Source organism: Myxocyprinus asiaticus, chromosome 43, assembly GCF_019703515.2.
Source record: "Myxocyprinus asiaticus isolate MX2 ecotype Aquarium Trade chromosome 43, UBuf_Myxa_2, whole genome shotgun sequence".
NCBI lineage: Eukaryota > Metazoa > Chordata > Actinopteri > Cypriniformes > Catostomidae > Myxocyprinus > Myxocyprinus asiaticus.
In genome coordinates this window covers 12,344,846-12,372,280 of record NC_059386.1, presented here as the reverse complement: position 1 = coordinate 12,372,280, position 27,435 = coordinate 12,344,846, and the positions used below count along the sequence as shown (strand labels likewise).

Below are 27,435 nucleotides of genomic sequence, written 5' to 3'. Positions count from 1 at the left end.
GCAACATGCTAACATCAAACTCTATTGAAATCAATTGTGAGTCGAGTCTCCTGTGCGCTTCGTGTAATGAGCACTATTTGTGTGGCGTACAGAGTTGCTGCCTATGTTCTAGTTCAGTGGTAAATATGTTATTGAAATTTCACATGTTCCTTATCTATTAATTAAAAAAGATGTACAATTTGGATGTTATGTATTTTGACCATGGTGAATGTAGTAATGTAATGAACTATAGTATATCATACTCTATTGAATATGTAAAGTTGATCATTTTAAATTGTCTTCTGTTAAATATGACTTTATTCTTTTCTACACTGTATACAGTAGATGACACTGTGACATAAAAGTGAACTAAACAAACATATATATATATATATATATATATATATATACACAATGATTGAATATAGGAATTGTTGCAGCTGACTACACAGCACAGGAACACCTGCCCTTGGTCACACTCTTTATATCACTCTTCTTACTCTCTTCTAAAATTCCTTCTCTTCTCCTCTTTTCCTTCATCTTTACCTGGAACTTTCCTAAAAGTAAGACGGAAGGCTGCTAACTTGCTTGCTGGCAAACTGGCAGAGGAATTTCAAAAGAAATGAGCTCACCTGACTACCATTTCCCTCAGTATTACAACTGAAATCATATGAAACACTTACGCTATGTGTTATATTATGGCCTGAAATTCATTTCTGAAGGGCTCATTGCCCCCCCTTAGATGCCTTATATTGTTGGGGATTGTTTCTACTTTGTAGTCATGACACAAAGATATTCAATATTGTATAATAATAATAATTATTATTATTACACTATTTCACCTAACTGTTTCAGTTATCTCAAATGGTATATCCAATGGACCAGTTTTTCTTAATTATACCTTATATTTTGATCTCTTATGCATTATGAGGTTTCTTTTCAGTCACTTCTTTCCCAGCAAAGTACAATGTAATCTATGCTGAAATTTGCTGACTTACATTTATTGTTGTTCTTTGCAGATCATTTATTTTTCCATGTTATTAATGTCACATTCTTATTTTAAACGCATTAATTTTTTTATAATAAATAACAAAATAACTTCTTTATAACATAGCTAGTATGTGCCTCACCTCGAAGCTGATAATGATAATGCTGATTATTTTCAATTGCGCTTGCTCCTTAGTTCAGTTCTTAATGGCAAAACTAATGCGAACAAGTAATCAGTAAAGGAAGACAAATGACTTAAAGCTGCTATAGCAAGCAGCCCCCTCTGTTGGTCAAAATAAACAGCACATGGTAAATCTTGTTTCAATAGCGGCTTTCTTGCCATGTATTTTCACTTTGCGGACTGTTTTGAACGCACAGTGAAAACGGGGACATTTCCGGGGACAGCTCCAGTCAGGGACAGACCGTCAAAAACCGGGACTGTACCAGGAAAACGGGGTCGTCTGGTCACCCTAATGTAGAGCATTCCATTTCAATCAGTAATGATGTTCCTTTTCAGTTAGCATGCTGCCTTAGAACGTAGCTTCCACTGTAGGCCATAGACAGCAAGGCTAATTAGGTTTTGAAAGTTACTTCAACTCACCTTGTCGTTAATAGTGGGCTTGACTTGGATGAAGAGGAACCGTTGTGCCACCACCGGCAAGGAACACAATATAGTGGTCAGGAAGATGGTCAGCCACACGTTCGGCTGGTTTAGCGAGTTTCTCGCAGCGCCTGAGAAAGATGCACATTGAGAAACATGGAGCCATAGAATACACACAAACATGCAGGATGAAAGGATGTGGTTGGGATGGAGGGACACTCACCAATGAAAGGGAAAGAGGAGGTGAAAATGAGGTACATGCCATTGCTGTACATGGTGAAGGTGACTGCAAAATACACAGACAGACTCCCCCACAGAAAGAACTGATTCACTGCCGTCCAATAGTACGTGTCCAAACCCAGCTAAAACACACATGTCCACATTTAGATGTTGTGTTTGTACTGTACTGTATGCATGAGTGAAAACGTTAGTTTTTTAGTCCTAAATGAGAATTTACCTGCACACTAACGGCAATGAGCAGGCAGGTCTGTGCCAGCAGGGCAAAGGACTGATAATCTGCAATCTCTTTGCCGTCGTCTCTGACGGTGTCCCACATGGCTGCCCAAGGAATGAAGAAGAGGATGAGTGAACTGTAGCAGCTGTGCAGCAGGATTCTCGCGAAGGCCATTTTACTGAAATACTGGTTCAGCTGACCCGGAGCGTAGAGTTGAGGGTACTGGAAACTCCAGCGGTCATTGACGTCCTGCACACACGTTTATGTACTTACACATGCATATATTGAGTTTCATGATAAGAACTGTCACACGCTAATTAGGGGGGAGGCCCTTACAAAAATCAAGAGTTTATGGCAAATTTGCCGCAAACTTGCCACTGATTATTTTCACATGCAAATGAGTTTTGTGGCACACTTGCGGCAAATTGTCCATTGTTGCCAAAGGTTTGCTGCAGGTTCACCACTACAGATGAAATTTGTGGCAAGTTTGTGGCTAGATTGCCAGAACACTACATTTATTGTAAGGCGTGGGGAACCCTACATGAAATTTGGATACATTAAATAAACATTTAGATTGACATTTTAATATCATATCGTATTAGACATACTTGATCAAAGAGACTTAGGGCAAGCACAGGTAAAGCTGTATACACCAGGTTGTAGAGTGTTATGAACCACTCATCATACACAGTCTATGGAGAGAGCAGAAAAAGCTAACATTAGAACAAAATTTGCATCCAAGAAAGCAAAGTGGTTGACTAATATGTGTTCTTTAATGGCTGATTCCAACATCTATTCTGGAGAGCAGTTTAGCTGATGGCTGATATACAGTACATTATACAATTTAATGATAGCAAATAAATACACTAAATCGCATATTTTTAAGTGAACACTTTTACTAAACACTTTTACTAAACATTTACACAAAATTCAGTTGATTTTGGAAATAACACTACAAAGTGACCATTTTTCTTAATTAGCCAACCGGCCTGGCCCATATTTCGGTCATTCGCAAGTTTGAACAACAAAATTCATGTGGCATGATTCCAAAGACTCTGATTTCCTTCTTACCTGAGCAGAAAAGCCACAGAAGAAACCGTACCAGAAGTGGACGAAGGTGAAGGTGAAGTTCTTGTAGAAGAAGTAGCGCAGGAAATTACACATGCGCAGATAGGACCAGCGGCCGTGGACCAGCAGGAGGCGCTGGAGGTAACGGAACTGGGCGAAGGAGAAGTCACTGGAGAGAACTGCCTGCATCCCCTCCTGCCCACTAATGCCAACACCGATATGGGCAGCTATAGAGGAAAGATGAGGGGGATAAAGTATGTTAGCAAGCATAAGGTCTGTCCCTTTTCGCAAACTTATTCACTATTCTATGCCATTTTTAAGTTCACGCTGACCATGTTTTTGTATCCATCTGCACTGTTTTTCAATCATTTATTAATGTACATATGCATTAGACAGACGTCTTTTACAGTTGCATCGTGTCTAGTTGTTTTTCAGCATCTCACGCAGGAGTGCCGCATTTTTAGGGGTCATATAAAGTAAAAAAAACTTTAATTTTAAAAACAAGTTGAGACACTTGCCCCCTGTTTAATTTGATGCACCGCATCTAGCTTTTTTAGTACAAGAATTCAGTTGGACTGAACGGCCTTGTGTTCCATTTGAGACAATCCTACCTTTTGAAAATTCACTAGATGGCCAAGAACATAGTGCAAGTACACAGTACATCATCTGAAACATAGTGGAACACTCACTCTTGATCATGCTGACGTCATTGGCTCCATCTCCAATGGCCAATGTCACGGCTTTTTTGTGCTTCTTGACGACTTCCACCACTTGAGCTTTCTGAAGAGGAGTGACCCTGCAACAGATGACCGTCTGGCACATACATGCCGTCCTCAAGAGCTCCAACTGCATGTCCTTCTGCAGAGCAAACGCCTGGCCAGAGAAACAAGGAATAAACAGTTTTGTCTACCAATCAACTGTCCTTTATTATTGCATAACTTGCACAAGATGGGGAATGGATGGATGGATCATTTCAGTAAGTAAACCAAGTTTACATTTCTCTTACCAAACTGTGGCCGTTAATGACCAGTCCATACTCTCCATCGACCTCCTCATCCTCTACCACTTGAGATTTTTTACCGAAAAGGCTGCTCTTCACAATGGGCGGCTCATCTCCTGATCCTGGTGACATCTTTCTCCTGGCATTCCTGTACGTTACCACAGAACAGAGGAGTCTTAATACCTCATGATGAATCTATTTAAATGGTTTAGAAAACGGCACTCTGAAGGAGAGATGGCACTCACACAAGCTCCTCTCGTACTTCCTCTGCTGTATTAGCAGCCACTATGAAGATCTCTTTCATCTCCTCTCGGAGCATATTGCAGGCATAACCGATGTTCTCAGCAGTCTCTGTGTGACATTGTAATGGTTACATGAACATAATGCTGGAAACTTTATCGTAAATAAGGTTTGTCTAATTTGTCATCTCCCACAACCGATGCTGGTCCTCAGCATAGGATGTTTGTGTGCTGGTATCTCCACGATGCTTCTTAGGTCAACCAGCTTCACCATGGAGTCCATGCTGGTCAACCGTCATTACATTTTGTTGTTGAAAAATATGGCTATACTGGTCCATCAGCTAGACCAGCAAAAAAAACAGCCTTGAACCTGCATGGATATTTATGTTTGTGTAAACTGGACTTACAATGTTAATGGTTTTTGTCCTAACCAGCTCCAACAGTGACAAGTGACAGGACATTTTGTTGGTTCCTTGGTTTCTATTTCTTAACCTCACCCAAATTGAAATTTCATTGGTCCAAAATCACACTTCACATAGCTGTATTTATATTTAACTTCAAATATGTTCTGATTGTCTTTAATTGTGGCTTTGATTGCGAAAAATTTCACTTGCAGATTGGACAGACAAATTTCCTTTTCTTGTGTCATGCCTGGTTAGGATACATTGAGGTAAGTGAATGAAAAAACTCACCCTGTTTGTCTCCAGTCAACACCCATATTTTTATGTCAGCTTTGGCGAGTTGCTCAATGGTCTGAGGCACTCCATCTTGAAGTTTATCCTCCACTGCAGAAGCACCAAGGAGCTGTGCAAATACACATAAATATGCTTCAGAGAAGAAAAACTGTGAAAAACATTATTACTTTATGGACATGCTGTAAGATAATGTTCTGTGTGATGGTGACTTTACCAGCAAGTCTTTCTCAATCTCTTCATAAATGGCATCCAGTTTTGCCTCACGGTCATCCAGTGCAGTGCTGGCCTCATGGTGGCGCAATCTCCACTCCTCAAACATGTCTTCATCTAAGTCTTTATAAGCCAGAGCCAGTGTCCGCAAACCCTCTCCAGCATATTCCTGCAATGGTGTTAGTTGAGCATAAATACTGTACCTTAAAAAAACACTCACACAGACCCATAGAAACACAAATGTAACTTACATTCAAATGTTCTGTGGTGACCTCCATGAGTTTGGAGCAAGACGGATGCAGTCTTTCAAAGATAATTGTATCAGCTCCCTTACAATAGAGAATCAGCCTGCCCTCTGGATTCCGAACTGAAAAACCAAACACACAAACACACTTGACAAAGTTTAATACATTATTCTGCCTTGTAGGTGGACTTTGTTAACTGTTTCATATAATTTAACATACTATAAACAAAGGATCACTCTTATTTAGGAATGAAACAGCTCATGGTCTCACCAATAACAGACATTCTCTTGCGGACGTTGTTGAAGTCCAGCACTGCGAGTAGCTCATAGGTTTTGGGGACACCCATTTCCACCACAGAGATAGTCTCTGGGGTACGGGCTCGGAATACAAAGCCAAAATTCCTGGCTGCAGTAACCAGTGCTCCCTCATCTGGAGACTGAGCCTGGTAATACAGCTCTCCTGTTGAGAAAGAGAGAGCCTATCTTTACTGTAGATGCGGGCAAATCTTATGGTTGAATGTATTTTCTGTGTATTAATACATTGAATATCGTGTGTGAATAGTCAAAAGTGTTTTTAAGCATGCACTAGATGTCACTCACCCTCAGTTTTCTCTTCTGGCATAACAGTGTGACAGAGCGCTAGCAGACGGAAGAATGAATGCACCTCTGGAGAGCCCATCTTCACTGCCTCCACCAGCTTATGGTCATAGAAAGAGAACTTCGGGTCGGCCAGTTGGTTCCAAGAGAAGTCTACCTTTTCTGTCTTCTATAAATGAGAGGTAAAATGGGGGTATTTGTGACAACATATCCTTATAGTGCAGCATGTTTTCACACTTAATGGGGCAAGTTGTCACAATTTTAACCTGCTTTTTAAAGACACTGATTTAAAAAGTCCTTGTTTGAAATTTAAATACTATCCAAAGTAAATTAAAGCCACTGTCCTCAATGTATTACATGCTATTTAATGGATATCCAGTGCAATGTACAGTGAATCATTTATGAAATATCAAATAATTCATGAAACAGCAACAATGGAAAAGGTAACATACAAAAATATTTAAAAAATTGGCAAACAGAGACTGTAATAGATTCATTTTATATGATTACAATTTATAAAACACATGTGACACCTTGCCCCGGCCTAGCATTTATGAAAAATACCCTTCATGTTTGAATCAGGTTTTTGAAACCAACATACAAAAGCAATGCTAGAGAAAACACATTTGTGTAATTGGATTTTTTAATCTAAAGATATAGCTCTTGTGGCAACTAGCCCCAGTCTCCCCTATTGATATTAGGAGTATATTGTAAATTTTTTTTACAACTAACCTCAGTGATTTCAATCCTCTGCCCAGAAAAGTCCACAACCTCACCTGAGGTTAAAAACATAAAAACATGAGTTAAGTTACACACTATACTTTAAACTCTTACATGCAAGTGCAAGCTCTTTGAGCTCTTACCATATGACTTTCTATTGATGGAGCACCTGTTGAAGGTCATGATGTTCTGGGTCAAGGTTCCCGTCTTATCAGAGAAGATATATTTGATCTGACCTAGCTCCTCGTTGAGAGTGGTCGTTCTGGCCTGGGCTGGTGTGTCGCTCTTCACATGATACATTTTACGGTCCCAGTCAATGAAATAACTGTTTCCCAGACGAAGGATCTCCACACTATTGTCAGGTTGAGAAGAGATTTTGAACCAAAATGAATGGCTCAGCCAAAAATTTAACTTCTAACTTCTTCAATGCCATTGAATTCCGACATCAGCTGAGATGTTTACAATAATTGTGTTTTTCAGGTCTAAAAGCTATAAATAAAAATAACCAAATACTTTCAGGACTTTATTAAGTTAATATGAGGTCTGACCTGACATAGAGAGAGATAGGCACAACAGTGTTGAGAATAATAACATAGGACCAGAAGGTGAGAAATGCTGACAAGGCTGCATTCGCTCCATCAGCTCTGGGAAGGAAGACAATGAAAGAGTTCCCCTCCTGGTATTCCCAAATCCCATTCCCAATGGACAAGATGGTGCACATGAAGGCCAGGAAACCAAAAATCTGACGAGCAAAGAATTTTTTTTAAAATTAATTGTATCATTGGGTGACAAACTTGCACGTGTATACATACGACTAAACTTGTCAACTCACAAACAGCACCAGGGCATTCATGAGGCGATCAATGCTGGTTCTCTTGAAGATGGACTTGCCAGAGTTCTGCATTAGCTTTGTGTCAGGACCTAACCAGATTTGGAAATTATCATCATTATTAAAGAAAGGATATAAACTTCATATCTTTAATTTAAGCTTCATATGTCAATTTATCAGCATATCACAACCTCCAAACACCACGAGTCCAAAGCACCACTCTGTGTTTCTGAGTGTACATCCTCTGAGCAGAATTCTCTCATTATCTAGAGCAAACGTCTCTCCTCCCACCGTCAGAGTTCCTGTGAACTTATCCAGACGGTTGTTTGGAGGCTCACAACGCACTTCACCTGCGAGTGAAACAATAAAAGGACAATGTTTTATACTCTATTTAGTATAGGTGGTGCCAAACAGAAATATCTATCTATCCATCCATACATACATCTTTTTATCCATCCATCTATCTATGTATCTTGAAACTGGGCCCCCCAATGTGAAAATTGTCAAAACTTTAAAACATCCATAGAACCACTGCAAACGTGATGAGTAGATTTTTTTTTAATAGAATGCACTAAAAAGAAGCACTATACTGTATAGCTCGTTAGATGACAAATAACATGTCCAATTGCTTTTTTTCAAAACATGAAGATGTTAGTTTAACATGCATGCATAAGGGAATATGTGTATTTTAGGTGCTGTGACAAGTCACAATTTTATTGCCTTATTTTGATCACCTTTAACCCTTTTTCTAGAAGTACAAATAAACAAGTGTCTCAATATGAGGTCATGGAAACTGCAAGTATGATAATTACTGGGTAACATTTTACATTAAGTTTTGCATAAAGTTAACCTTAACAATGTGTAATAAAATTTCCAGCATTTATTAATCTTGGCTAATGTCAATTTATACAAATACAATTGTTTATTGTCTGATCATGTTAACATAACATTTTTATTGTTAAAAATGGACTCATCTTTTCTCTGTTGCCTATAAGTGTGTCTAGATGCACTGTAATTATTTTTGGTTTATGTTTTATATTGTATATGTGTTTTAAATGTGAGTATTTAAAAAAAAAATTCTAGTGTCAAGCACTTTGGTCAACATGTGTTGTGTTTAAATGTGCTAATAAATGAAAATAAATTGACTAGTATATAGAAATTAACATTAAATAAGATTATTACAGTAAGTATTGTAAGAAAATGCTGTTTAAAATAGTTTTAGATAGTTTTAATAGTATAGGACACTGCTGGCAATGCTTGACATTCAATTTCAGCTATCCAAATATGTGTACATTTTTATTTAGAGCAGCAAAATCAATGAAAACAAAAAGTTGGCCAGAATGTGTGCAAAAGTTAATAAAAGTTAAAACATCAGGGAAAATAAGGTAACTACAGCAATGTGGGGGAAAATATGTATAAATAAAATGACATATTTTAAATAGGGCCTATTAACACAACACCTCGAAATATATATTTGTAAACAAATGTATAGAATAAACACTTACCTCTTAGAGAGCAGAGATCTTTGCAGATTGGATGGTTTGGTTATTTTCCAGATTAATTGCACTTTATGTGAGTTTTTGCACTTTTATATCAGAAGTTTTTTAATTCCTTCCCCAGCAGATTATTCTTGAGAAAATGTGAAAAGCCCTAATCATTTGTCAAGCGCTGTTTCTGCTATCCTTTACACGAAATAAGCCTCAAAGACTCAAATAGCCACAAATTGTTCATAATTTATGTCCTGCGTTTCTGTCAGGCGTGCACATTATTCAGCAAGGTGTGCGATCTGTGTCTAATAATACTGTTATGAGAAGCCACACTTCAGTTCCCAGCAATGATTTGCGCTATGAATGATGCAGATTAGTGTGTACTACTTAGCTTTACTTCTTGCCAATTTTGCTGTTATTTTATTTGTTGTAACTTTCAGTTATTTGTCTTTTTGTGATTATTTAGAGCTCATTTTAATACATAATATGATGTTTTTAATTTTCACATCATTGTGATTTGTATGTTAAATGATCAGGTCCATGCATGTTGATCAATCCCTGAGTGTGTGCGTGATAATTTAAAAAGAAAAGAATAAAAGAAAAAATTTAAGCAATCAATGTTTCTTAATTTGATGACCTGTTTATGTACTTTGCACATGTTCGCATCCATCCATCCATCTATTTATCTATGATTACTAAAAACTTATTTTTTTTGTTGTATTATATAAAATTACTGTAGATACAGATACTTTAGATATACTGTATAGTGCCACTCACCATTGAATGCTGCTAGTTTCTGGATGTCATTGCCTAGCTTTCCTGTAAGAGTCAGAGCCTGTTTCACCTTCAGGTTAGTCTCCCTGTGTGAGACAAAGATACAGACAGAAAGAGATGATGGCTCTGGTATAGTTATAATAGAGTCCAAGTATACATTCACATGTTCAGCTACTGACCCATCCAGCTCTGCTGTCTCAATGTAGACGAGATTCATAGGTTCACTACTGGAGAGCAGCAACAGATCAGCCTACAGCACAGGTGAAACAGAAGCATTTTTCAGTATGTCAGTAAGAATGTCAGTAGTTTTAAAGGAAAACAAATGCTACATGTTACATCCTGTTAATTGGTTAACTGTAAGTTAGTTACCTTACCATGTAGAGTGAAAAATTATATTATATTTAAGATGACAATGGCATGACATTTTTCTTTATAGTATTGTAAAAAATTATGAATAACCTTAAAATGTACGGTGAGAATGTGTATTTAACAATAAAATACATGAACGTTTACTGTAAAATATTATTACAATTCTGTCAAGTAATTAAAAAAATTCATTAGTATTAATACGTAGCAGTCTGGCAACGACAGCTGCCAATTTGCCACAAATTGATGCCATAAATTTAAAGGAGCAATATGTAACAATTTTCATGTAATATTTTTTTTTTGCCAATGTGTGAACTTGTAACGCAACTTAAAAAATGAGCCCTTCCCGGACTTCCTAGGTTGCTTATTAAAGTCTGTAGACTGATTTTCATGCGAAGTGAGCGGGTCGCTTTTGCCGGGAAAATCCAAAGGATGAGACGTTTATGTGCGCTCCCGAGAGCCTTCTACTGAATCCCGTCTGGCTAAGGGGGGAACGTGATCGTGGTCGAGCGGAAACTAGAGTGAACATCGGCAGGGCATTTGATTCCTGGAGGGACCTTTGTTCGGTTTTGGGGATCAAAACTGACCCTGAATTGGCGTTTTTCTTATTGGACAGGTAAGCTTACATAACTGCAAAGCTTGTGAAATATAGTGCCATAAGGATTGATCTGAGTAATTTTAGCTAACTTGATCTTGCCTGCTAACGCTGACGAATTGCAAGCTACCTTGCTTTGTAACTTTCAAATAATTTCAACGATCTTCTCTTTATACTAAAAGTCAGGTATACAGGATAAATTTAAGCAAATATGCTAGTTTCTTGATCGTAGTACAACATATGACATACAAAACATACAATAGTGCAACATAACAGTGCAGTACAACAGTAAACTGTCTGGTACAGTTCTGTATTATGTAGCTGTATGTGTGTATCAGTATGCTATGTTATCTGATAAGTAGTTTTAGTTTAGTCTCAAAGTTTGTAGTAAAACAATCATAACTGTGTAATTTTAATTATGCTACCTCATCTGTCAGCATGATGCCGGTGAATCATGTTCAGTCTTTTTGTACATTACGTCATTGTTTTGGATGCTCACTCGCGTCCCTATGGAGTGTGTGCACGAGCGCGAGCACGAGCAACAGGTAGCTGGCTGCAGTTCATTTAACGGCCACAGGTGTCATTAATAACAAGGGTTTCTTAATCTTACATACTGCACCTTTAACAAGATTTTTGTTTACGATTTTTTTATATCGTTACTCACTGTGACAAACTCATTGTTTTCCAGTTTGATGATATCACCCACTTGAACATTCATCCATTTCTCACTCTTTAGCCTGTTTGAGATGATAAAATTGAAGAGTGGTGTAAATTGTATTATATATTTTCCTGCTATTGTAACTGTGTTCTTTTTACCATTAAAAAAACCCTCTGTTCTCATGTTCTCAATGTTTCTTCAAAAATGCAGTTGGAGAAAAGTACTTGACAAAAGTATAACTCCAAAGAGGTGAATACTCACTCTCTGTCAATGAGTACTTCGACTTTTCTATTGTTCACGTGCTTGTCATTCTTGTGTCTGGTCTGTGTGAGGTGAATAAGGGAACACAAGATGAAAGAGAGACATAATATGATTGAAGACACTTGATTTAATGTAGTGGACACAGACAGGAAGTGGACTCACAATGTCATCAGAGAGATCTTTGGCCAGAGTAATAGACAGCACTAGCAGCAGAGGGACTACAGTAGTGAACCATGACAGGGACGAGATCTGCGGAATCAGCTGTTTAACACAAACACTAAATTAGTTGGCAATATTCTTTTCACTTAATAAAAGCTTCTTTTAACTATTTGTACACATTTGAGCAAAAATGTCTTTCTTTAATCAGAAACACTAATTAAGATTTTATCATTTGAAAAGATTATAGCTGTGCTTTCAAGAAATCATATTTTCCCACCATTGAAAGTTCTGAAAATTCACTTACAGTATGCTTTTTGTTCAGCTTTCCTATCATTTATCCAACTCATCCCATGGGAAATACATTTACCCTATAGACAAAAATGTGATGATCTAAGCATCTAGTTAAGATACCTGCAAGATGAGGAGAAAGACGAAGTAAGCGTTGGCCAGCCTCTGAAACTGCTCAAACAGATTGAGAGGGAGGAAGGTGAAGATGTTGTACTTTGAAGTCTTGATGGCATTGTTCTGTAAGGACAGACATAAGACACACTCAGATCACACACTCTGTATGAAAAATAATGTCCATTTTTCATTTTAAGGAAATCTTTTTCTATTTACCGCATATTGAAATGACAGATTGAATTCCCTGTCATTAGCTCGCAAATGCCTCTCCTCTGTGGAGAAAATTATAAATATATATATTTATAAAACGCAGCATTGGAAACATTAAGTTAAGAATCAGTTTGAAATGTTGCATATATGAACTGAAAAATAATCAAGCTGTTTAGGCCATTAAACATCAGTGTAATTGGTTATGTTATACCCTCTGTTTTCTTTTTCTTTACGTTTATTCCACAAGCTGACAGCAAGGAGCCCATCTTTCTATGATCACATCATCACACTGGTATAAAAAAAGAAGACAAAAAAATTCCATAAAGTCATTAAAATACAATTTAAGTAACAATATTCAGTTCTCCAGTGAGATTTGTTGTGCATTTGGGTTGAAGACAGAGTCAGAAATTAACCAGAGCTCTGAGCAAAAATGTTAAAGAAAGTAAAGAAAAACTAAATAATAATAATAATAAAAACAAAGCCAATTCTTCTGATAATATTCCATTCTAAGCCTAGTTATGGGATTAGTGTCTCTGCAGACATAGTATTGAGCTGTAGCTGTAGTCACAGTAAGGCAAGTGTTGTTGAAAGTGTTGCTAATATAAAGTTTTGGGGGGTTTTTTTATTATTGAAAAAAATCTAAAATCGGCTTTAAAACCACAGAATGTGAAGAAACTACTCCAAAGTACTCCAAAACATAAAACAGCCATAACATCAAATTCTACTCTGATGGTATAAAGAGCCGTATAATCAAATATAAAGATTGGCCAATTATTTAAAATATATTCTAGCAGTTTTTATTGTGTTCTGATATCTTGTGCATTCAAGGTTGATTTGATTTTATAGGTAAGAGCTATAATTGTTCAGATTAAGAATTTATTCCAATGAATTGATTGAATTGATGTATTTGACAAATGGATGAGACGAAGTGTTTGAGAAAAAAAATGTCATCATAAAAGTAAAAGAAAAGAATGAGGTGGAAATATAACAACATAATTCCACTGGAATTTGGCATGTAGTTCCGAATTATTTTCCGTCTAAAGTCTGACCCCATTTGTCCAATTCCTGACAAGCACCACCATGCGACAAAAGTTAATGTGCCAAAAATGCTTTTGATGTCACATCCCTTTTGATCTCTGGCTAGCGAGATACTATATTTGCAAAGAAGTAAGTGAAATATTGCTGTTTTGGTCTCAGTACTATTAGGGTTTCAGTTAGGAGTATACTTAATACTCAAATGTTTCTTTCGTATAATATTTGTTCATGTCTTGCGCATGTGTGGTGCGCAACTGTAGTTCCAGCTGAGACCACTGGGGGCAGAACGGAAATTCCGAAAGTAGACAAAACATTCTTTCAACTTCAACCTTTAACTTTCTGTGCCATGAGAACAGTCTGAAATATTGTCCTTCAATAAAAAGTACATTTTTGACACTGGCTGGATGTTCTATAGCAGTGTGTAGTAACAGTTTTGTTCTAATTATAACTTTTCTTTTGTCTTACAGCTGCAGAAGGGACATTATAGCTTCCGTCTTTTACAGTAATAGCCAGTCTACTGCTGTACACTGACAAAAACAGTTTGTGATCAAGTAAATATAGCAGAAAAGATTAAGTACATTCTACATTGAATAAGTTACCTGTAGTTTAAGTGTGAACTTGTAAATATTAGGTAAATTCTGCATTTGTAGCCTACTCAATTCAAACATTTAAAAATGAATGCTCTATCTTGCGAGAAAATATTGACAACAAGATTGTTTACCTTTACAATGTGTCACTGTGTATTTATCCTAAAGTAGAAAACCTTAACATTGCAGACACATTGCTAATTTGAGTACATTTCACTGGTAAACAAAGTAATTACATTTTACTCAACTTTTTGAAGCTGGTGTTCCCGGCATGCTTGAATAATTAATGAGCTTGCATGCATGGTTTTAGTGTTTGCAAGTTTATTTAAATTTTTATTGTTCTTTTATTGTTGGTTTTGTTGTTACATTTGGTAATTTCTTGTTTTGTGAAGTCTGAAGTTCATTTCATACATACATACATACATACATACCTACCTACCTACATATATATACATACATACATACATACATACATACATACATACATACATACATACCTACCTACCTACCTACCTACCTACATATATATATATACATACATACATACATACATACATACATACATACATACCTACATACCTACCTACCTACCTACCTACCTACCTACCTACATATATATATATATATATACAGGTGCTGGTCATATAATTAGAATATCATCAAAAAGTTGATTTATTTCACTAATTCCATTCAAAAAGTGAAACTTGTATATTATATTCATTCATTACACACAGACTGATATATTTCAAATGTTTATTTCTTTTAATTTTGATGATTATAACTGACAACTAAGGAAAATCCCAAATTCAGTATCTCAGAAAATTAGAATATTGTGAAAAGGTTCAATATTGAAGACACCTGGTGTCACACTCTAATCAGCTAATTAACTCAAAGCACCTGCAAAGGCCTTTAAATGGTCTCTCAGTCTAACTAAAATGTTTAAGTTAAATTTACTCACTTATTTGAATCAATAATACGTTGTGAAGAAAAGTAGATTTTACTTCATTTTATACCATAAATTTTACTTGGGTGGGGGGGGTGTACGGTGACGCCATGCGAAGGGCAGACGTGTGAGAGACAGCTCTGCGCACTTTGCTAATTTTTTTAATTATTTTCATGATATAATCCGGTTACATGTTTACTGTTTGAGGCAAAACATGTTCAAAGAAGTCAAAATCCTCAGGCTCTAGAGACATTAAAAGACACTTACGGGTTCAAGATGAAAGCCCAGACAGGCCTGTGGACCGGGGACTCGATTTGGATGGTCGGCGGGAGAAGGAATCCAGCGTCAACAGTCCAACATGTCGGTGATGTTGACAAAGGCACTTGCGGACTTGAAGGATCTCGCCATAATATGTCGATTGATTAATCAAATTCTCTGAGTTAGTCACAAGAGTGACAGATGTTGAAAAATGAATAGATTATTTGGAGTCATCAGAGAGGGAATTAGCCACTAATCCGCCTGCGACCAAAGTTGATTTGGAACGTGTTCTTGAAAAGCTTGAAGAATAGAAGCCGCAGGAATAACTTTCGAATTGTTGGAATTCCTGAGCATGAGGAGGGCAGAGATATGGTGAAATTCCTAGACAAGCTTTTCCCGAGTCTGCTCGACATAACAGGCCACAAGCTGGAAATCGAGCGAGCTCACAGAGTCCCAGCTCACAGATGTGCTGAGGGAGGAAGACCCCGATCGATTCTGGCCAAATTTTTGAGATCATCCGATAAAGATCTTGTGTTAAGACAGGCGAGGAGCAAAGGAAATCTTTCTTGGAAGAATTACAATATTTTCTTGTTCCCGGACTTTGCGAACTCGACAAGAGAGAAACGCGATCGGTTTAAGGAATGCAAGAAACTCTTACATCAGCGGAAGATCACTTTTGCTCTGATGTTTCCAGCCAGACTGAGAATAAACACCAAGGACGGCAGCAAAGTATTTACATGTACCAATCAGGCAATGTCTTTTATTGAAACAATGGGTGAGTAACCATTGGGTGTTTTTCTTGTGAGTGGATTGACTCACTATACATACTCTGGCTTTCGGAGGAAGCTGGGTGCCATTTTTGTTTCCTTTTGCGTTGGCTCCTGGAGTTTGTTTTGTTTTGTTTTGTGGATTAACACTTTTCTTAAAAAACTTTTGCATTGACGGAAGATCACTTTTACAATGAACGGATGAACGCAAAATATCTACATGCCCACACAAAGGATGTCTTCTATAAAGTTGGTGGACTGTGTAAATCATGGGATATACTTTTATGCGGCTTCTGAGTGAATTGACTCTTGACCATCCGAGGAACCAGGATGTGTGTTTCGTTTCCTTTGTGCTGGTTCTGCCTAGTGGTTGGAGCTTGTTTTGTTAAATAACATTACTTCGGGACATTTATGGATGAATCTGTCAGTTCCTTGTGCTTATGCCACCTGTTGGCTGGAGTATGATTTGTGGAGTATTTTCGTGGGACATTGGAATGATTATGTCATCTGCTGCACTCATCAGCTGGCTCACTGAAGATTCGTTTGTCTGTCCGAGGAAACTGAATGGCTTTATATCGGCTGGAATTTGTTTTGTAAAGGAACACACCTTTGAGACAGTTCTGTGAATGAGTCTACACGTTCTTTGTGTTTATTCTGCCTATTGGCTGGGGTTTGTTTTACAAAATATTTGATGTTATATAATTTTGTCTTACAAATTTGTGAGGCAAAATTTAGCAATCCGATGGCAAAGTTGTCACGGGGGCTCTTGTAGGTGTACATGGACTCTTTGAGTTTAGAGCGATTGACGCCGGTTGGCGCTTTCTTGCGCGGGGTTAATGCACACGTTTTTCTTTTTTCTGTTTGTTTTGTTTGGGGGGAAGTTCGGGGTTTTATTGTTGAATTGATGTTGAAATGTGGTCTTCATAATTTTGTTTCTGGCACACAATTTATTTTTTCTATTATATCAAAATGTCGAATGTTGGTATGAGTGTACTATCTCTCTCCACGTGGAATGTGAATGGGTTGGGGCACCCCATAAAAAGAAGGAAGGTTATTTCTTTTCTTAAACGTAAGAAATATGATATAGTGTTTCTTCAAGAAACACATCTTTCCCCACAGGAAGCTGAAAAATTTGGGAAGATATGGGGTGGACATGTTTTCTTTAGTGTTGGCTCAAGTGCAAGGGAGTCATTATATTGGTAAATAAACATTTACAATTCAAATTTCTCAAACAGTTTAATGATAAATGTCTTGTTTTAGCAGAAATACAGGGGCAAAGCCTGGTTTTGGCTAATATTTACGCACCTAACGCTGATGATCAGGGCTTTTTTATAGATCTTGAAGGGATGTTGCAAGCCACTGGCACCCCTCATGATATAATATTGGGAGGAGACTTGATCATAGTGAAGCAAAAGTGTGTATGCCCCCTAAAGCAACACTGACGCATCACAGGATGTGTAAAAATCTTGGTCTTACAGATATTTGGAGACTTTTGAACCCATCTGGTAGAGACTATACATTTTTTTCATCAGTCCAAAAGATTTATTCTAGAATAGATTTTTTTTTATATCCAAATCCCTCATTTCATCTGTTGTTGATTGCTTAATTGGAAACATCTTAGTCTCAGATCACGCCCCGGTGAGTTTAGAGGTGTTGCCATTTACAGAGAAAAAGAAATAATATAGTTGGTGCTTTAATGTATCCCTTTTGCAAAATCCTGATTTCCAACAAATGTTAAAGACTGAAATCAGTGTTTATATGGAGACCAACTGGTCCTCAGTATCCTCTGTGGGCGTGGCTTGGGAGGCACTTAAGGCAGTACTTAGGGGCCGGATCATACAATATGCCTCATTCACCAAAACATCCAAAGCACGTGAACTCGTGGAGTTGGAAGAGAATATTAAAAGCGCAGAGGCAGAGCTGAAGCGCCACATGTCGTCTGATGGCCTCAGAGAATTGACCCGACTGAAATACAGATATAATACTATTTTGTCATGGAAAGTGGAGTTTTGGCTATTCAGGGCAAGACAGTCATACTTTGAGTCGGGGGACAAAGCAGGGAAGCTTCTGGCTAGATATATAAAGCAGAGAGAGTCTTTTTCTACCATTCCCTCAGTGAAATCTGCTGGTGGTGAAATTTTTACCTCAGCCATTGATATTAATAATGCCTTTAAAGAATTATATCTTGATCTTTATAGTTCCACGTCTTCATCTACTGATGAAGATATTAGAAACTTTGTGGAACCATTAGATCTTCCTAAACTGAAGACTAAGCAAAAAAACGCTCTTGATTCTGAGATAACATTGGAGGAGCTTGACGAGGTAATTAAGTCCCTACCTACTGGCAAGGCTCCGGGGCCAGATGGTTTTGCCGCAGAATTTTTAGATCCTATGCTACAGGACTAGCTCCACTTTTGTTAGAAGTTTATACTGAATCATTAAAGAATGAAAAGCTTCCTCCAACCATGACACAAGCCCGGATCAGTCTGATTCTTAAAAAGGACAAAGATCCAAGCGAGTGTAAAAGTTACCGTCCAATCTCCTTGATCCAACTAGATGTAAGAATTTTGTCAAAAATGTTGGCTAACCGATTAAGTAAGGTTATGACAACTCTTATACATATAGATCAGGTGGGGTTTATTCAGGGTCGCAGCTCTTCTGATAACATCAGGCGTCTCATCAATATCATGTGGTCAGTAGCGAATGATCAGTCTCCGGTCGCTGCCATCTCAATTGACCCCGAAAAGGTGTTTGATATGGTAGAATGGGATTATCTTTTTAAGATTTTGGAAATGTATGGGTTCAGGAGTACATTTATTGGTTGGATTAAATTACATTATAAACACCCTGTAGTAGTGGTACAAACAAATGGATTAATTTCAGATTATTTTACTCTGAATAGGGGCACTCGGCAGGGTTGCCCTCTTTCCCCATTATTGTTCTGTCTTGCCCTGGAACCATTAACAGCCGCGATAAGAAAGGAGGATGATTTTCAAGGGGTGATTGCGGGAGGTGTGGCCCATAAGCTTCTGCTTTACACAGATGATATTTTATTATTCATCTCCGACCCCACTAGATCTATGCCTTGCCTCCACAGAATTATTAATTCCTTTTTCAAGTTCTCAGGATACAAAGTCAATTGGTCTAAATCCGAAGCTTTGGCTCTGACAGCGTACTGTCCAGTAACGGCTTTCCAGCCGGGCGCCTTCCAGTGGCCCAAACAGGGCATTAAGTATTTGGGAATTTTATTCCCAGCAAATTTGTCTGATTTAGTCAGAGTTAATTTTGACCCCTTAATAAAAAAGGTTTTTGGACAGGTGGGCTTCATTACACTTATCGATGATTGGGAAGGTTAATGTAATTAAAATGAATTAAACTACCTGCTACAGTTTCTCCCTATAGATGTCCCCCTCTCTTATTTCAAGCATTTTGATAGCATAGCGAAGTCCTTCATTTGGAATGGTAAGCGTGCCAGATTTAATTTCAATAAGTTACATATGCCGATTGACAAAGGTGGCTAGGCCTACCCAAGATTTTGTTTTATTATCATGCATTCGGTCTCAGACATTTGGCTCATTGGTCGCTCGCTTCCACCTGAGAGAGCCACTCCCTGGTTTTGTATTGAAAAGGAAGCTCTTGCCCCTATCTCGCCTCTGCATAGCCTTTCGATCAAATTAATCAGAGAAGTTAAGTCACACCCCATTATTTTGCATTTACACTCGATATGGACAAAAGTTTAAATGTAGCCTCGAGCATATAGCAGAACCCTAAACTATGCATTAATAAGTCCCCTTTCTGTTGGTCAGAGTGGATTGTGAGGGAGGTTAATACACTCGGTGACCTATATGAGAGTGGAGTATTGAGACCTTTTGAAAATTTGGTTCAAAATTTTGGGATTCCCAGAACTCAGTTTTATAAGTATTTACAGCTGCGCCACCTGCTTTGTACTGTTTTTGGGAGTAGCATACACCCCCCTAGTGTGACAGATACTCTGGGATTGGTGATTACTGCTTTTGGAAAAGGTCATGAGGCATCAGTGTATTACTCCCTGCTAATTCAGGGTCTAGGGGACGGAGCTTTAAATTCCCTTAAAAGATTATGGGAGGAAGATTTAAATTTGTTTTTGGAAGAGGGAGTGTGGGCTAAGATTCTTAAAAACATCAAGTCTGCATCTAGAGATGCAAGGGTGCGCCTTATGCAATTTAAGATTCTACATAGATTTTATTGGATCCCTTCTAAATCGTATAGGCTTGGTCTTAAGGACACACCCATCAGCTGGTGATGCCATTTAGAAGATGGAGACACCACCCATGTTTTCTGGGGGTGTCGTAAGATACAGGAGTTCTGGTTGAGGGTCCAGAATTTTATGGCTGACGTATTGGGTACTCGGATCTCCTTTTGCCCCAGGCTCTATATTTTGGGTGACGGGCAGTCATTGATGTAGGAGATAAGTACATGAAGAACTGGATCCTGGCCGGTGTTATGGTGGGCAGACAGGTTATCCTTAGAGGATGGAAGTCAGCTGGAGCCCCCTCGTTTCGTAGTGGTGCGAGGAGATGCGCAGGGTGGCAGCTTGGGAAGAGTTGTCATATAGAAGTCTAAGCAACATGGATATCTTCATCAGGAGGTGGGAGACGTGTTATTTTAAATGTGTATGTTGTAGCCTTTTTGTTTTTGAATATATACTTTTTTTTTAATGTATTTCTAAATATTTTCTTCTGTTTTATTGTTTGTTTGTGTGTCTTTGTCAATTGAATTTGACCACTGGGGTATCTGTTTGTGTTGGGTGGTGGGATGGTTAATGTACGGGAGGAAGGGTTGTAAGTACTATAATGTGATTCCAAATATTCTGTTTTTTTTATGTTATATGGAATCATAAAAACTTTTAATAACAAAAAAAAATAATAATAATAATAATAATTACTTCAACTGTGTGCAGAAACTTTTGAAATAAAAATTAAGTAAATCTTACTAGTCATTCTTTTCCATGTATGTAACAGTGCATCTGCATTAATGTAAGTGAAACTGCAGGTACAAGACCTTACAGATACAGGCACATCACAATGGATTATGTTATTTGTCTGTTAATGTCTAACTGTGGTTGATTATTAACTGGAAGAGAGTTCAGTTTATTTTACAGCTCTGTGGCTTATCAGCCCAGGGTATTCATGAGAGGGGGATGTATTTACACATACTGTACATGTATAGACTAATTACACACACACACATTCATTGGGAGATTATTTATTATTACAACCAGTTTCATAGACATTAGTCGTTGTTTATTTAACACGAAACATTCAGTCTACTGCTTGATGAATTTTAAACATAGGCTATATACAATTACTGTTAGATGCGACAATTCATGCTTGTTCATAGTTTGTCAATGCCTGTGTTCACAAATCTCGAGTCCTTCACAAACTCTAATATATATGTATATTATATAAAAAAATCCCAAGCAGGATAACTGACCCATCTGAAATAAACAAATAAAAAAAATAATAAAATAAAAAATGCTGACACTAATAACCCTGAACATTAGACCGAGCTCACATACCTTCATCTTAACCTTTATCTAATCTAATATTATCATGACCCATCTAAAACTGCCAGGATCACTTAACAGTCAACACATTGTCAATGTCCTTTAAAATAATTGCTATGTAGTATCAAAAAGTATGAGCCACTCCAGAAAAACTGGATTAAATGATCAAATTGAATGCCTATATCTGAAATTAATGATACTGGGGCTTTTACTGTTTACATTTTGTTTTGTTAAATCTACTGTAAAACCACATCTATTGTTGCTAGAATGTTACCAAAAAAATACAGTGATGGCATTTCCAGCATTTTACAGTTCACAACTGTATACATAATGATTTTGTGTTAGTATACCAGCCTACTTAATTAACAATATGTTGATTAATACTTTCAAATGTACTGATAATTACCATAATAACACATGAAAGGCTACATGATTCCTTACAGTTAAACAATACTGGCCTATCCTGCAACTAGCGTTGGCCATCAAAACATGGACTGTTTGTCTTTATATAACTTTTGGTAGCCTGTAATATGACCTTATATAGCTGTGTTATTTATGACTTTATTTATTTGTCTTTGTACACTTGTTATTATAATTTATTTCATTTCATTATTTCAAGTTAATTACTCCCTACATATCCTTTTTTCTCTTATGTCTATTTGTATCTGTATATATTTATAATTTTATATACTTTTTTTTTTATTCCTCTTGGCGCTTAATTGTATTTCTCTTTTTGTTTTTTTGTTCTGAAAACTTGTGTCTGTTATTGCAATACAATTGCAATTACTTTTTTGGTAAAAGACGCCGTAATCTTTACCAGTGCTCGAATGTGCAGTCCGTTAAAAGTCTGGAAAAACATCCATCAAGGATAATGTCGTTGTCTTTAATGAAATTTAAGAAAACTTGAGTCTCCTCATCACTCCAAGTGTACCACTCCACTATGCTGTTTGTTGTGAAGATAGATGTAAATTATGTCATGTGACATAATTATTTGCATTAATGTCATTTTTCTCATCAAAAACTGTTTCTAAACTAATTTTTCACGACATTTGGCGTGTCAATATAGGATTTATGCGCTAAAGTTAAACAGAAATATATTTTAAAAATTTTACAAATATTTTATCAAAAATATGCATTTCCATCAGTTTCATTTTAATGCGCTAAAACTTTTTTCACAACAAATCCTTGGATGGATATGTAGGTGCTGTAAGTCAGTGTCATTTTTGGCCACTTTGGAGGTCAGTTACAGGAAAAACCAAAAGTCTGATCAGTTAGAAAAGATATAGCACACTAAGCTAGAACAGTCTGAAGGTCTGTACCAAGTTTGGTGGAGCTCCAGGAGTTACAATTAGAAATTTTCTGTCTGGGTTTAGGGATTTTGTGGAAAACCCTAAACAAAGTATGTAGACTAACAGTATGTTGTCTTTGTCAAGCCAACATAATTATTACAATATGTACTGTACAAGTATTAAAAGTATATGTATTGTCTTTTTAAGTATTTTTCACAGGAAATTCTAAGAAAATTTTATAACACTTTATAATTAGTTTGTATTCATTAGCATTTGTTAACAAGAAATAATGGTAACACTTTACAATAAGGTTCCATTAGTTAACAACTTTAGTTAACATGAACTAACAATGAAAAATACTTTATCAGCATTAATTAATATTGGTTAATGTTCATTTTAACATCTAGTTTTAACATCAAATCAAAAGTTGTATTTGTTAACATTTGTTAAAGCAGTATGACCTAACATGAATTAACAATTAACAATTGTATTTTTAAATGCAATATGAACTAACCATAAACAATAGTATATTTATAAATAAACATTAACCAAGATTATTAAATGCTATAAAAAACAAATTGGTCATTGGTAGTTCATGATACCTAATGCATTAATTAATGCTAAGAAATTAAACCATATTGTAAAATGATACCAGTAATTCATATTTTTACATCTAACAGTTATTACAAAACTTTACAGTAAATTCAATGGATAGTATCAAGTTTTACAGTATGATATTGTAACTAATCAACATGTTTTTACTATAGCATTTTTATGTTCTTTTTCAATTAAAATGACTAACATTTTACAGTGCCCTAACATAATCGATAAATGTCACATTGACTGAAGGTTCAGTGACCATATATTGATGTTGACGGTTAATGGCGTCAGTCTAGAGATCTCCCCTCAACACCAGGAAAACACCTGATCCTTCACCATCTTTATACAAGAGCCAACAAGGAAAATCACACACCCTTAAACACACTAATTAAAACTTTGCCCGATGCCTTATCTCTTTGCCTTTGACAAATCTAGACAATACTGTTGATAAAGACTATTATGTGCTATGTTTTCTGGCTATAGAGTTTCAATATAAAGATACTTAATTTATTATTCATTTTTTCAACAAAGAACAAATCACCACATGTGCCTCTAGCTAATGTCAATGAGTAACTCACTTTGAGAGTGAAAAACAATTTTCTCTTTGAAAAAAAAAAACCTTACAAGAACAATATGCCTCCTCACAAGGTCACTAAATGTGTATTATATGTGAAAAGTGGACCAACCAAAGGTGGGAGTACATATAGCCATACCTGAGTCAGACGACTGTCATCCAAGATCTCTAGAGAAACAGCAGCGTTACAGAGTAAACCACTACCTCATAAACATGCGTGGAAAAAGGCACTTAAAACCTCACTACAGTTCCCATAATGCAACAAAATTGAGGTCCGAGTTGACAAGAGATTTGAACAGGTATAAGTTAAGGGTGTAGCCTGACGTGACAAGGAAGAGGTTTCAACTACGGTAGGACTGGGTGGAGTTACAAGCTGCAGTTTGGTCTATGGAAAGGGTTAGGTGACAGGGAAGTTGAATATGCTTTGAGGAAATGGAGGGATTTTACAGAGTATCGTGTCCAGGGAAAGAGAGAAAGAGCAAACAGAGGTTGATCTTTGGACTCTGGTGGGTTGGAAGAAGGAAACTGGTAAAACGGTTGAACGAGGGAATGAAGTAGGTGAAATGTTAGAAACCATGAGCCACTGCTGTTGACATGGCTGACTATATTTAATAGGCCCAACTTAAAATCTTTCCTAGATTTTAAGACAGAAGCTGTTGAGTTCCAAAAAAAAAAAAAAAAAAAAAAGCATACAAGTAGTCCATATAACTTCTGAACATGCTTCAGACAAATAAGGCTGGGCATAGAAATGTATTTTCTCATCGACTTCAAATGTTTCATACTTGTTTTCTATGTTGTGTTCTCCAGTTGTGCAGCTGTGTTGTGTTTTCTGTTGTTAATATCACTGGTGGTCCAGTTGAAGCGAAACAAATCGGTTTCTCGCTTGAACGCCCCATCTTGCCAGTGGGGTTGCACAAACTGCTGCTCTCGTGCACTCTCATGAGCATGCACAGGAGATCAACGGTCGTCTCACTAAAGAGTTTCACTAAATAATACATTCAATTTCGGTTTGTTTCTCACCAAACCTTTTCATATGCTTTCAGAACAAAGCATGAGTCACATACAATAATTTATTATACTTTTGGCCCGGTAATCACAAAACATCTTAAGGCTAAAAGTAGCTCCAAATGCGGAAATTTAGGAGCAATTTAAGGCCGTGTCACTAATTTTAGGACTTGTGACATTTTCATATAAGAGTAATTCATTAAGTATTTTAACACTAAAAGTAGTTCCTAAATCCATGACAGCTTAAATGACCTCCTGATGACTTCTAAATCCTTAAGAGTTAATCATTAACTATCCGAAGCATGGCTGCTGTCGTCAATCCACATTAAAAACAATATATTAGAATATTATTATGACACTGACTGTTTAAAAAGGTATCTGAATCACAACTGAATTGATGTATTTTAATGATATAATATTATACATATTATAAAGATGACATTGGAAAAGGTATAGCCTGAATCACTAAGGTGTTTTCATTATTGTAATCTTAGTTAAAGACTGAAACAACCAAATTACCCCGGAAATAAAGGTTTTGACAACTCTGCGTGCCCTGGCCACATCAAAATAAAACTGTAGCACGGACGAAGTGTGAATTTCTGTCATCCATCAGAAGAATAATCTGTCAAACTATACATACCCTCTCCAGACCGCACAGTGTCCGACAGTTCATTGCATATTTTTCCTGTGGATGCGTGCACGCTGCGGAGAAAAAAAGGGGGCATTCATATATATATCATTGTCTGTCTTAGCTGACAAGTAGCAGTTCCCTGTCTACCAATCACTGAGGGCGATTAAAAAAAACGCGCTCATAAAACGCAACGTCATCCATAGCAACGAAGTTAATTCCGTTTTACTCTTATCTTAAGTTCCCTTATGACTCAGTACACTTGACATTGCGTCAGGAAGCTGACGCTATGGGGAGTGTCCTTCTATACGACCTAGTTGAAACCTTTCTACAATATCACCGATTCTAAAATTGGCTATGGTGTTTAAGCCCTTTTAGACACGAAGCTATCTGGTATAAAAGCAGGTGCGCAAACACCATTCCTCAGAATTTTCTTCCTTCAAGACAGCGATTCATCTCTCGTCTTAGAAACCCTCTACATTGTGCGGACAGAATCTTCGAAGTTTAAAAGACTCTCTGCTCCCCTGCAGTGTTCCGGCAGACACTCTACACCTCGTCGATTGACGCTTCGTTGTTGAACGGGTTCTCGCTTCAGCGACACATCTGTTCCTCACAGCATTTCGGCTTGAGTAGCCTTTATATTGCTATATATATATATATATATACACACACTACCGGTCAAAAGTTTTGAAACACATTCTTTATTATAATTTTTTTTCTTCACATTTCAGAATAATAGTAAAGTCATTAAAACTATGGATTAACATAAATGGAACAATGGGAATTATATTGTGACTAAACAAAATCCAAAATAAATCAAAACTGTATTATATTTAAGTATCTTCAAAGTAGTCACCCTTTGCCTAGAATTTGCAGACATGTACTCTTGACATTTTCTCAACCAACTTCTTGAGGTATCACCCTGGGATGCTTTTTAAACAGTATTGAAGGAGTTCCCATCTATGTTGGGCACTTATTAGCTGCTTTTCTTTATTATTTGGTCCAAGTCATCAATTTCAAAAACTTTTTAAATTTTTTTTTAATTAAATTTTAGTTTTATAATGAAATAAATTAATATGGTAGCACAATTATATTTTTGTCTACAAAACTAATTTCAAACATCTAAGCATACGCCTTCAGATCAAAAGATTTTTAAGATCATGAGAAACATTTCTGTCAAGTGTTTCAAAACTTTTGACCGGTAGTGTATATTATATATATATATTAAAGAGTCGCTTACGTGTTCGCGTCTTTTTCAAGATGCTATTCCGTAAGAGTTCCTTACGCGAGGGACACATCCCGCCGTCAGATCATCATTCGCTGTCTGGGCCACACCCACGCAGAAGCAGCTCTCATGGAGACAGACCAAGGGCATGAGTCCCAAGACGCTTCGTTCGCAAATCGCCCTCATTCTGAGGGACAATTCAGCTGCCCGCGCCCTCCCACCCGCCTCTTCTCTGACTCCCGAGAGGTCACATGAGGAAGTATGGCGGGACCTCGAGGTCAAGCAGGATGAATTTGAGGTGGACATTGTGCTGGTACACGCCCTGCGAGCCCCTCAATCTCCATATACTGCGTCTATGCCGATACAATATGTGCATGATGAGCTTCGGCCCTCTGCTGGAGCGCACAACCTTGTAACGTTCGGCAGTTCTGATGCTGGGGATGA

At 37.1% G+C, this 27,435-nt stretch overlaps 1 protein-coding gene across 1 annotated transcript in view; it reads right to left on the bottom strand.

Annotated features, from left to right (window-relative positions):
• The window catches only part of atp8b5b (ATPase phospholipid transporting 8B5b), a 28,289-nt gene extending 3,876 nt beyond the window's left edge, over nt 1-24,413 (bottom strand). Inside the window, exons 1-27 of the mRNA XM_051686254.1 lie at nt 24,273-24,413; nt 12,747-12,824; nt 12,542-12,597; nt 12,335-12,448; nt 11,927-12,025; nt 11,765-11,826; nt 11,510-11,582; nt 10,064-10,134; nt 9,888-9,970; nt 7,815-7,973; nt 7,627-7,715; nt 7,343-7,536; nt 6,938-7,146; nt 6,807-6,850; nt 6,078-6,243; nt 5,749-5,937; nt 5,485-5,600; nt 5,238-5,402; nt 5,021-5,132; nt 4,335-4,440; nt 4,096-4,237; nt 3,779-3,962; nt 3,093-3,316; nt 2,630-2,713; nt 2,025-2,270; nt 1,791-1,929; nt 1,568-1,698 (exon numbers count right to left, since the gene is read on the bottom strand). Coding sequence (XP_051542214.1) covers nt 1,568-1,698; nt 1,791-1,929; nt 2,025-2,270; nt 2,630-2,713; nt 3,093-3,316; nt 3,779-3,962; nt 4,096-4,237; nt 4,335-4,440; nt 5,021-5,132; nt 5,238-5,402; nt 5,485-5,600; nt 5,749-5,937; nt 6,078-6,243; nt 6,807-6,850; nt 6,938-7,146; nt 7,343-7,536; nt 7,627-7,715; nt 7,815-7,973; nt 9,888-9,970; nt 10,064-10,134; nt 11,510-11,582; nt 11,765-11,826; nt 11,927-12,025; nt 12,335-12,448; nt 12,542-12,597; nt 12,747-12,801 — 3,312 coding nt within the window. The 5' untranslated portion in view covers nt 12,802-12,824; nt 24,273-24,413. The remainder of the gene's footprint in view (nt 1-1,567; nt 1,699-1,790; nt 1,930-2,024; nt 2,271-2,629; nt 2,714-3,092; nt 3,317-3,778; nt 3,963-4,095; nt 4,238-4,334; nt 4,441-5,020; nt 5,133-5,237; nt 5,403-5,484; nt 5,601-5,748; nt 5,938-6,077; nt 6,244-6,806; nt 6,851-6,937; nt 7,147-7,342; nt 7,537-7,626; nt 7,716-7,814; nt 7,974-9,887; nt 9,971-10,063; nt 10,135-11,509; nt 11,583-11,764; nt 11,827-11,926; nt 12,026-12,334; nt 12,449-12,541; nt 12,598-12,746; nt 12,825-24,272) is intronic.
• Between the last annotated feature and the right edge of the window lie 3,022 nt (nt 24,414-27,435).